This window comes from Rattus rattus, chromosome 5 (genome assembly GCF_011064425.1).
Source record: "Rattus rattus isolate New Zealand chromosome 5, Rrattus_CSIRO_v1, whole genome shotgun sequence".
In the NCBI taxonomy this organism is placed as follows: domain Eukaryota; kingdom Metazoa; phylum Chordata; class Mammalia; order Rodentia; family Muridae; genus Rattus; species Rattus rattus.
The window spans coordinates 21,372,416-21,383,870 of record NC_046158.1 but is presented as its reverse complement, the minus strand read 5'-3'; the positions used below and the strand labels follow the sequence as shown (position 1 = coordinate 21,383,870).

At 39.5% G+C, this 11,455-nt stretch overlaps 1 protein-coding gene across 1 annotated transcript in view; it reads right to left on the bottom strand.

Annotated features, from left to right (window-relative positions):
* Positions 1–422: 422 nt before the first annotated feature.
* The window catches only part of Kynu (kynureninase), a 129,611-nt gene continuing 118,578 nt past the window's right edge, over positions 423–11,455 (bottom strand). The window contains 4 exon segments of the mRNA XM_032901922.1: positions 423–545; positions 1,901–2,131; positions 7,885–7,970; positions 9,753–9,805. Coding sequence (XP_032757813.1) covers positions 423–545; positions 1,901–2,131; positions 7,885–7,970; positions 9,753–9,805 — 493 coding nt within the window.

Sequence of the window (11,455 nt, the reverse complement as noted above, 5' to 3'; positions counted from 1 at the left end):
ACACACACACACGGGAGATAAAACATCATAGTATCAAACATATTTCAGATGATTCAATTACAAGTTTTAAAAGTAAAACTCTTGCACTCCAAAATTAAAGTAATACTTCCAGTATTTATACAAGAAGTCCAGATACACTGCAATGTTGTCATTTCAGTCACAAATTAAACACACAACCTTTCAGAGACCATGGAAGGTGACAGCTGATCAAGATTGTAGGTTGGAGTCATGTAAAATGTGACCTCTTAGTCCATAGCACATCAGCGACACAGATATTAAAACATGTACCAGGTTTTATGTAAGTTTATATAATCATCATCATTTCTATGCAATCAATTTCTGGAGACTTTTGAATGACTAAAATGCAGTAGAAGTGGAAGCCCCAGCATGTGAGATTTACTTGAGTTATTTAGAAAGCATGGCTAGTTTCTCTCTGTAGAGTTGAGTATGGCAGTAAGCAGTCTGATGAACTTATAAACGTCATGGAAAGAATTATAGAGAGGAACCGGGGCCACCCGGATGCCTTCTGGTTCTCGCTTGTCACACTGGAGAGAGAAAAAAAATTAAAATTAAAATTAAAATAAAGTCACCGTCTTGGCCATGTCCACACATAGGAATTCCATATAGACCATGACTTCCCTCAAATTTAATGAGCACCTTTTTGTCATTGTCAGTAAACTCTACATCTTCATTAACCTAAACTGTCCCCTTAGTAATGACACTAACAATGGGTTTTCATGCGAATGTCCAAATTGTGTTTCTAAAGTCACTGGCAGTTGTCTTTGGAAGTTGGAAAGTCTTTGAAAGCTTTCCAGAGGGTAAGCCCCAGGATGGAACCCTGGGTCTCACTGAAGTTTTAACAGCTTTAGAAGCCACCCTTCATTTAATTCTCTAATCCTGGACCATGGAGATAAGAGTTGTCTTTATGCCCCAGGGACTGCTGATGGGATTGGAAGTAGGAACACATAATTTAACTGGCCTAGTCATCACCATGGCGACTTCTAAGAAATGTCCATTATAGCTATCAGTGAATATAGTCTGTGTATACTACCCCTTTTCATGCTTATAATGACTCTTTGAAGTGTTATTGAACTGAAAATACAGACGGAAATGTCTCAAGACAAAGGAGCATGGATTTCCTGAGAGCACACAAGTTGGGAGGTTGGTTTACAGCTGATACTATAACATGAGCCCCGACGCAGGGAACCTTTCTAAAGCAGTGGGTACTAATGAATGCAGCCCAACCCATATGCCTCTTCCCTTAAACACTGTAACACGTTTCAGTTCTCCCCAAAAGGCTAAGAAGCCTACATAAACATATCATATACAGACATATACAAGCAACACAGGCTTTAAACTACAGTAAACATTCTTTGTCTTACTCCCATTCCTGAGAAATGTCACCACATTGTTTTAGGTTGAACTGATAAAATGAGAGTAATTTAGTTTAGTCAACCAAAAGAGGGTGTGTTGTATTATTTTTTCAACAAGGCATAAAAGGTTTATCATTAACTCTATAAATTACTCCATATGTGTAAGACCTGATATGTATGAAAGTATATGTATTAGTATATATATATATATATATATATATATATATATATATATATATATATATACTAGTGAAAACTTTATCTTCACTGAGTCAGATGAAGCATATCCCTGCCTATCTGTTAAAAAGCTGAATCAGTAACACAGGACTATTTTTCAGTAGCAAGATTTGTCCTTGTGGCTATCCATAAGGGATAGGGCTGAGTGCTACGTTCATGTTAGACTTATCCTGACGGGTTGACTAGAAGGATATGCAATAAAGGATTAGTTTAGTAACCTAAGACTTATCTCAACCTGGAACCGGAAGAGAAACCATGGTGAAATGCAAGACAAAAACTTGTATACATACAACAACTCCTCTTTTTTCTAGTTCCTTAAAAATGCCTTTCTTGGAAATGGAAAAGGTCAGTGTCAGCTGGCAGCCTCGTTCCTCTGCTCTGGATGGGGTGATTATGTTCACAACCGGCCTCTTGTTTTCTGTGTCATTTCCACCATGGTAATGTTTGAGCAAGTATTCCAGATAACCTGTCAGCAGAATGGATTTTCTCCTCAGCGCAGTCATAGTTGCTTGCTGAAAGATCTGAGAATCACAATCCGATTAGCAGTGGCTACCGATCTACGGAGAAGCGAACCTCAATGTAAAGCACACATTGGAAAGAACATCCCCTTTTGTGATCAAGTAAAACTTTATCACATTTTGGAAAGTACTTCCTCTAGGGAAACATGTTATCTTTCAAATGCTTTGTCATTAAATAGAGAAGGTAGTTTCCATGACAGAAAACATGTGTGACTGCTCTTTAAACAATGTTTGGGAGAAAAGAAATTTTCTGTTTTAGAGTACTCAGTTGTCGCCTGCAGTTTGGTCCACTGAAAGTTCAAAACAAGACAGAAACATGTGTAAATGTGGTTGCTGGTAATGCCCTGCTGAACACTACATTTCTTCCAACTCAGCAGGTTTTAGGTGTTGGTTTGTTTGTTTTACTGTGTAGACCTGGCTATCCTGGAACTCACTCTGTAGACCAGCCTGGGCTCAAACTCAGAGATCCATCTGCCTCTGCCTTCTGAGTGCTGGGATTAAAGGTATGTGCTACCACCACCTGGCTTGGTTTTTTGTAAGTTTCTTTGTTCGTGTGCTTTAAGTTAAATTATGAAGCTGAATTTCTCAGGGAAGCTAATAATGTTGCAAAAATATTTATTGTGCCTGAGGAATTTAGTCACCACTCCCTTTCACCTCTCTTCTTGCAAAACTCTGGCACTTGAGTGAAATATCGACAGGCCTACCCCAGTGAGCGTCAAGAGTCTACAGTAGTTCGTGTGGTAACGTTAAGGGCCAGAACAGACATGCTTTTCTGTCTTGTTTAAAAATTGAATCCTCTGTGTACGAACTAGGGGTCATTTTAACAGCATGGCATATATGGCATTCCATTTAATGTCCTTTGCTTTAACATAAGCTAAAATATCAAGAACGAATATGGTGATGTCATTTGGTGGTATCTGGATTTCATCAAGACATGGAACAGGATGCGTGAAAAGGCATTTTAATAAGACTTGACATAGTAAGCAAAGATTTCTCTGGGTGTACTGTATATAAGGTTTGGATTTGCTGAAAGTTCAGGTTAACTCACTCAGTTAAGGTCCAGCTACAGGCAGCGTCTAGGGCCTGTTCTAGCTCTTCAGTGCATGTGCTTGGGAAATAGCTTACGTTAAGTACTATGTGAGAAGAATAAATGCATCTGCTTTAGGCAGAGACAGCTGCAGGTAGTAGCAACTCCAAGTGACTTTGGTGAGGTCTGGGTGCCGTATCACCAACTTTAGGATGTATTCAAGCTACTGGGGGTTTCATTTCCTTGTGCAAAACACAAGGTGGCAGGAGCCTCTGGGAAGCCAGTGAGGCTTCAAATTAGCATAGCCCTCGAAGGACAGAAACAGATTAGTAAGACGTGGCCAGTAAGGTCTGAAACAAAGTCTATAAGGTACATTAGCACACAAGTTTCTACTTGCAGATTATAATATTCTCAAAGTATTTTGTTGAGTAAAGAATTCTATAAAAATTTCTGCTTCAACTACCAGTCTTCAAACATGCACATAGGGTAATGTGTAAAACAGAGTTGCCCCTTTCTATCGGATTCAAAAGTCCAAGGGGATTTGCCAGCATGGAAAAACAAAACAAAATAAAACAAAAAACAAAGAATGGTTAAGCAGAGTCAGATGAGAAATATAGCACAGGCCTGATTTCCCTGTTGCCTTTTTTATTTCATTCTTTCAATAATTGGTGTGTGTGTGTGTGTGTGTGTGTGTGTGTGTGTGTGTGTGTGTGTGTGTGTGTGTATTTAATTATAGGAAGCTAAAACACAATTTCAAAATCTTACAGGTTTTAACAGAATTCCTGGCAGGCATCTCTACTTGCTTAATTTTGTTGTTATCATGTAAAATAAACACAAGGCTAGGAAGGTTAGACCCTCAAGTTAGGGGAGTTAGACCCAAGGTAGGAAGATTAGACCCTCAATCTAGGAAGGATATATACTATTAAACAGGGTAAGCAAGTAGTGTGTACAGTGTTCCATTGTTCTGATTTCTTTTTTTTTCTTAAATTATTTTTTCTTTATTTCCCCCTTTCTCTCCCCTTCCTCTTCTTTTCTTCTTTCTGTATCTGTCTCTGTGTCTCTGTCTCTGTGTCTCTGTATCTCTGTGTCTCTGTTTCTCTGTCTCTGTCTCTCTCTGTCTCTCTGTGTCTCTGTGTCTCTGTATCTCTGTGTCTCTGTGTCTGTGTCTGTGTCTGTCTCTCTCTCTCTCTCTCTCTCTCTCTCTCTCTCTCCTCCCCCTCTCTCTCTCTCCCCTTAGCCATTAATCCAACCATCCATTCATTTATTCATTCATTCAGAGACAGGGCCTTAGGGGCCCGGAACTCACAGATATGCACCTGTCTCTGCCTCTGCCCCACTGACTGCTGGGATATACAATGTGAGCCGCCATGCCTGTCTGGCTTCTCTTAAGATTCCAGGCTTGGGTCTCCATGGGCTGTGAAGAAACACATTGCCTTTGTCCTTGCTGCTGTCTTGACCTTCATCACCATGCAATCAATCTGAAAACTTCGAAAATACATGAAAAATCCAACTTAGTTGTGAGAGGACTGAAGAGACTTCTGAAATCCTGAGGTCCTCTGCTCTAGACCTCTTCATTACCAAAGTGGCGCGCATTTGAGGTCAGCCTTAACGTCTAGTGTAGAGTGGAGTACGGTTCCTTCCCAGGCTCACCCTACCCCTGCTCAGCACAGCGCATTTTAAATGGCTCTATGAATGACAGCCGGCCAGCAGGAAAGGAAGTGACCGTTGGAAGCTGATAATAGGAACCGCTTCTAGGGATATCAGTTGAGCAAACATAGTTGCAAACAAAGCCATATTAACCCAAGTTTAAATGGAGGTGTGCATGCCGTAGTTCACACACACGTGAAGGTCGGATTCTGTCCGCTCCTTCCACCTTATTTACCTGGGTTTTCCAGTTTGTGCAGGAAGCATTTTACTTGCTGACCCATCTTCCTGGCCCTGTCCAGTTGATTTTTAAGTATAGATCCTCCAGTTGTTTTTAAGTTGATAGGATAGATTTTCTTTTTAAGTAGGTAGGAGAAACTGGTTAAGTCATTTATTTCTTTCATTTAAACATTGGGCATATTTCTTTTGCTCTTTATCCTTCTGTTCTTCCAGCTTGCCCTCCCCATCCCCTTGCTTCCTGGACCACTCAGCCTTTCTCACTTTGCGCCCACTTTCTTTACTACATTCCCTTCCCTGGGGCATTTTTGTCTCTTTTCTCCACAGCATGGCTTTGCCCCAGCAACAAACAAATACAACATATAAACAAATAAAACCAAGGAGTTTAACTCCCCAATGCTTGCGGGCATGGCTTAGACACAGGAGTTAGGATAACAGAGGGAAGTGTGTGTTCTTTTGTAAGTTTAAATCTCTGTGATTAAAAACACGGAAGAAGGATTTTCAGAACCACTTTAGCCAATACAAAGCTTGAGTAGTGTTTAACAACAACAATCAAAAGAGAGGATGTCTTTTGGGGGAGGGGCATCGAATAAGTTGAAAAGGGGGACTAGAGGAAGGAAAGGGAGGAAGGAAAGTAACATAACCATATTTCAATTACAATCTACAAAAGCTAAAAGTAGAAAGAAAATGATCATTTGGCCATAACAAAGCCTTGGTAGTAAACAGCTACAACGAATACAAGAAGCTGCTGAATTAGCGCCCTCCTTCCGGTGTCTGCTAAGGTTCTTTGGTAGGTTTACGATTAGATTTATTTTTTTAAGATTTGTTTATTTAATGTATATGAGTACACTGTAGCCGTCTTCAGACACACCAGAAGAGGGCCTCAGATTCCGTTACAGATGGTTGTGAGCCACCGTGTGGTTGCTAGGAATTGAACTCAGGACCTCAGGAAGAGCACAGTCAGTGCTCTTAACCTCTGAGCCCTTAGCGCGCAGTACTTAAAGATCTTAAACAGAAAAATAAAATCAGCCCTCTGGGTCTGAGCATGGAAAGTTGATGTGGGTGACTCTAGTCCAGCACAGCAGAATACGGAAGAATCCGACTCCCTTCTGTGCAGACAGTTTGCTAAAATGAGAGGGTGTGACCCCGCAGGCTGGGATCACCCCCATTTCAAAGGTGGAGACAACTGAGTTGTCGGCCATCCAGTCTGAGAAAAAAAAAAAAGAAAGAAAGAAAGAAATCTTTCTGAATGTATGGATAAGGTAAATCAAAAGAAAGGAGCTAAACGCTGGTGCGCCCTAGCTCCCGAGCGGGGATCTTGGCTGCTTTCAGGCTTAGCTTTTCTGTTAAAACCTTGCAGAGATACTCACTATTTTAAAACCATTAAACACTACCTTTTTTTCCTTATGGATACTAGCTATTACAATGTTAGAAAACTATTAAATATCATTGGATAAAGTACTGAACAAAAAAAATCTTTAAAAAGTGTTACCCCTAGGTGCAAAATAATCTTCTCATTTTCTCCGTTTTTTATCAAAACAAAAAACAGTCCAAGAGTGTGAAAACAGCACCTCCTCCATCTAGTGGTGAAACTGAGGCGGTACTTTCTAAACTAGGATACCATGAGAATGGCAGTTGACTTACTCTCTCTAGAGGTGAATGCGTACAGAGCAGGAACTTGAGCATGCCATCCAGTGGCCAGAATGGGGAACTGCTGTATTTGCGATTTAGAAGAGAGATTCTTCCGAATCATCCCTTTCAAACTCAAATCCTACGCAAGATTTCCTAATATATCACGAATTAGATGATTTTTTAGAAGACATTAAGGAAACAAATTTAAATGTATAGTATTTGTTAAATTTGTATAACTTTTTAAAGTACATTTTAGTCGATGCATTCAATTCATATTAAGTATATAACTTTGGAAATTTATTTTTATTTTATGCATGTGGATATTTTGTCGGCAGTGCATGCTTATGCACCACATGTGGGTCTGGTGTCCACAGAGGTCAGAAAAGACACTGGATTCCCTGGGACCGGGAGCAGCTATGTTGGTGCCCGGAATCAAACCTCAGCCTTCTGGAGGAGCAGCCAGTATTCTTAATCCCTGAGCCTCCTCGCCAGCCCCAAATTATATAATTTTAATTATGTGGCGAGTGATAATAATATATACATTTTTACTTGAATGAATTTAGAATATCACTAAATGATAGATATTAAAGACCTAATGATTTGGATTTCTAGATATGATTTTTATCTATATCTATTTTATATATATAAATATCTATAAAGATAGCTAACTTTATAAATATTGATATTGAGTAAAATTCAATTTACACATATGTATGATTTAATTTAAAAGAACATAGAGTGCTCACTCTAAAATTGATACATGTATACAACGCCATAGTTGACCCAATAAGAACAATATCTGTTGAGTGAAATTTACTCTAATTCTCCCTGGCTATCCTACAAATTTAGTCTCCTGTTGCATTTTACAGGGCACTTTGGTAGTTCCTTGACTTATAGAACCAGTAGTGACAGGATGCCTAGGGGTCATAAAGAGCAGCTATGAGAGGGAATTAACTTAGAATTAAATACTACATGCTTATTTGGTTTTAGGAAAGATGAGCATTGACCCAGTCAAGTCCGTGCACTTCTCAGTAGAAGAGCAGCACACACGCCTTACACGCTAGGTTCAGTTAACAAATACAGCAAAGGCAAGGTCACAGTCCCAACAGGAAATGCCGCCTTTTCCCATCACTTATGTTTACTCGGGATCTTTCTGTCACAGTCACATGAGGTAATCAGAACAGGAGAAGGGAAGGCAGAAGCCCAGGTCTCTTACCTCTAAACTGGCATGCAAGGAGCAGACCAACAGAATGGGGGGGTTGGAAATTCGGAATCCATTGACCCCGGGGATTAATTGTAGTTCTGAAAAAGTTAATATGATGTCATTATGTAGAACATACTTTTAAAGGGGGCATATAACAATAAAGAAGTCAATATTAAGACCATTTTCCTCCTAGGTGGCATTCCTAAATTATGTAAAAGAAATCTGAAAGAGGGGACATTCTGACATGATTCCAATCCAGTGGCCATTTTTACGACTCAGTCTCAATGCTGTCAGCTGGCTTGACACTAGAACCGTACACAGAAGATAAACAATGGTCTAAACCCTACACTCCATGTTCCTGGTTCCAAGCCAGTGCTTCTCTTTTACACCAGGCTTTAAAAACTTTTATGAATGATATGTCACGTGAGAACAGCAGGCTCTGAAGGCCTGTTACCCCAAGTCACGCGAAAGCACATTGACCCAGAAAGGTGATTTGTAGCTCTAGGATTTTTATTAGGTCACATGGCTTTCTTAGAAAAAGGAGGGTAGATGAAAGATCTGCCTGTGTATGTTAAGTTTGAAGATAAAGAATAGCAGGTATTCCCTGAACGTGCCTAAGTCTATTGAACTAAATAAATTTAATAACATTAGGGCGACTAGAAACTAACTTAAATTCAAGAAGAACGTGTTAAACAGCATGAGTCTTTGGAAAAACATCAAACTTTGGGGTAGTTGAAATAAGACCAGCACGCAAAAGTCCAATCTACTACTGGTATCAAATAGTTTTGTTTTAAACAAAAGTGTATTAGGCAGTGGTTTCGGTGACTTCTATGTGCCTCCATGTCTGATTTAGGGCCACAAAACAGAGCTGAGCAGAACAGCTTAAAATACTTCCCATCTCCTGTGTCACAGAAAGAAGACCCGTTCTGTTCATGACCTAAGCAAATCCCGTCATGACTGGTAAAAAGCAAACAAACCAACAGCCATGGCTCAGATGGTGACCAGACTGCCATGACAGTTAGTGTCAGCAGGCAGGCTAGCAGCCTGGTTACATTACTGGCTTCTGACTGGGACTGCCCGTTAGGACTATTGCAACCTGGCTGCTGCCAATTTAAAGGCATGTGAACCGTTCCTAAGTTATGGATGCACGCTAAGACACTGAGTTTATATTTAACTGGCAAATGCTCCTGATGCCTTCTGTGTTCTAGAAGGCTGGAATACCAGCACTGGAGTGGGGGGGGGGGTGTCGGATGTGACCCTAGGACGTGACAGAGCTTCCTTACTACCAAAGATGTACATCCTTATAGGGTGTGCATGTCCTCTTTGGTACACAGCAAATGCCACAGCAAGAGAATGTTTGGGACAAGGAATCCAAGTGAACATTTGTCTAAAGTTCTGTCGTGTGCCCTTGAGGTCGTAGTCTTGAATTTTACTTACTCTTAAACCAACACTGAAGCCACCGTTATTCACATTAGATATGAGGAACAGAAAGCACAATGTCTGGCATGATCATAAAACTATTAAGCAGCGAAGTGGGATGGACGCTCATGTTGCTCTGCCTCTGGCCTCAATCACTGAGTTGCCCCCTGCCTTCACTGCTTGTGCTTTGGCCATTCCGACTGAGGAGTCTGACCAAGCCACATGAGCCACAGGCTAGATTTCATTTCCTTTAATCTCTCTTCAAAGGGATGAAATGCAAAATCATGCTAAATCTATAAACACTTAGCCTTACATACTGAAATGTCATTTCTTATTTTGGAAACCACAGTGACATTTTCAAAGTGCATTCTCCACGGGGCACGTCTACTGCACGGGATACAAAGGGAGTCGAAAATCAGAGTGAAGTGAAAACAGAAATGCGTGAGCTCCAGTGTACTTACTGTTATCCATGTCAAATCTTGTACTGAGTTCATGGCCGAACCATCCCACTAACCTGAAATATAAGAACAGTAGGAAATTTGTGGTGAGAATATTAGAATAAATTGTGGTGTAAGTTAGCAAATACTTAAGTATATAAATGTTACATGATAGAATGAAAAACTATCAAAAAAAAGAAAAAATCGATTTCTCATATTATTTTAGTATAGTTAAATATAATTACAATTAATATTTTCTTATACAATGACTTTAGTTTTTAATAAACATAGTTTATTTTATTTTTCATTTTTCATTTTTCAAATAATTTAGAAAAACATTAGTGGCGGTTTCTTTTTAAATGCCAAACTGAAGGTTAAATATTGATATTTAACAATTGATATTTTACAACAGAACCCTAGAGACTTGCACTAGCAAGACTGGATAGAGTGATTAGAATGTTTGAATAATTTCCTAAAAAATGTATTCCTTTGGTTTGGACTTAGTTTTTGTTAAATATTATTTTAATGAGCAAGATAGAAAATATAGAATATAGGGAAAATTTGTTTGTCTCTGTTAGAAGCCAAACAGGACAAAAGAATTTAGAATAAACAATCAATCAATCATCAATCATCGTCAATCAATCAGTCATTAACCAGTCAATCAAACAAACAAACAAACTTTGAGAAAAACAGAACCTTGAGTTTTCTACTTCCAATAAATTTAAAGTAGTTTTCTTTTTAAATATAAACAAAATAAAATAAAAAGTAATGTACACTAGGTTCACAAATGCTTAAAATCCTGTTATAAAGGTTGACCGAATTAAAGAACATGTCAAATAGGGAAAGAAATGATCTTGCTATTTTTGAGGGAGTTTATCAAGAGCATTTTCGTTTTTCTAAGAGAATAGTAAAATGTTCCAAGAGCCACACTTGGAACAGGGCACAAATCTGACCAAAGAGGAAGGGCAACTGTGCGTCCCCCATCCAGCAATACAAACCACACATCTTAGTCTCCCAAGTCAAGAAAAATTTCATGTAACAGAAGAATGAAACTACACTGAAGGTGCTAACTTAACACTATGATGTAAACTTTAGGATGTCTACTTTTGCCAAGCATTGAAAGAAAGGCAAGATGTTGATTTAGTTGTTGAGTGATGTGGACTTAGTTGTTGAGTGACGTGGACTGAAAGCATTCGAGTCTGTCTGGACAGTATGACAAGATGAGTGGGGTAGCCACAGCATGAGAAAATCTACATGAAATTCTCAAGAAAAGCAGCACGCCTGTGTACATGGAAATGTGCATAAGGAAATCGCAAACCACAGGGAGCGGCCACAGAGGCCATGGAAGGGTAGAGCATGGAATAAATAAATGCAGAGGAACATTGTGAACAATATTCAAAATATGAAGACACCACATGAAAATGTAGGAAAGGGACAAATGCGGTGCTCTACAACACATTCTACAGGCAAAACAACAGCAACAACAACCCTGCCATCAAGGAGTGTGACCAACCCCATGCCCAGAGGAGATTCTGGGACTTCAGCAGCTGCCTGCAAGTTGTACACAGAGCTCATGGGCTTTTATCAGTCACAATGGGTAATTGGGTGGCCATTTTGGTGACAGTACTGTTTTGAGTCATACCTGCTCCTATAAGAAACCCTTGTTAGTAATCCCAGTGAAAACTGTGTTTTACATAGTTGACTCTCGTGCAAATATCACTCTGGTT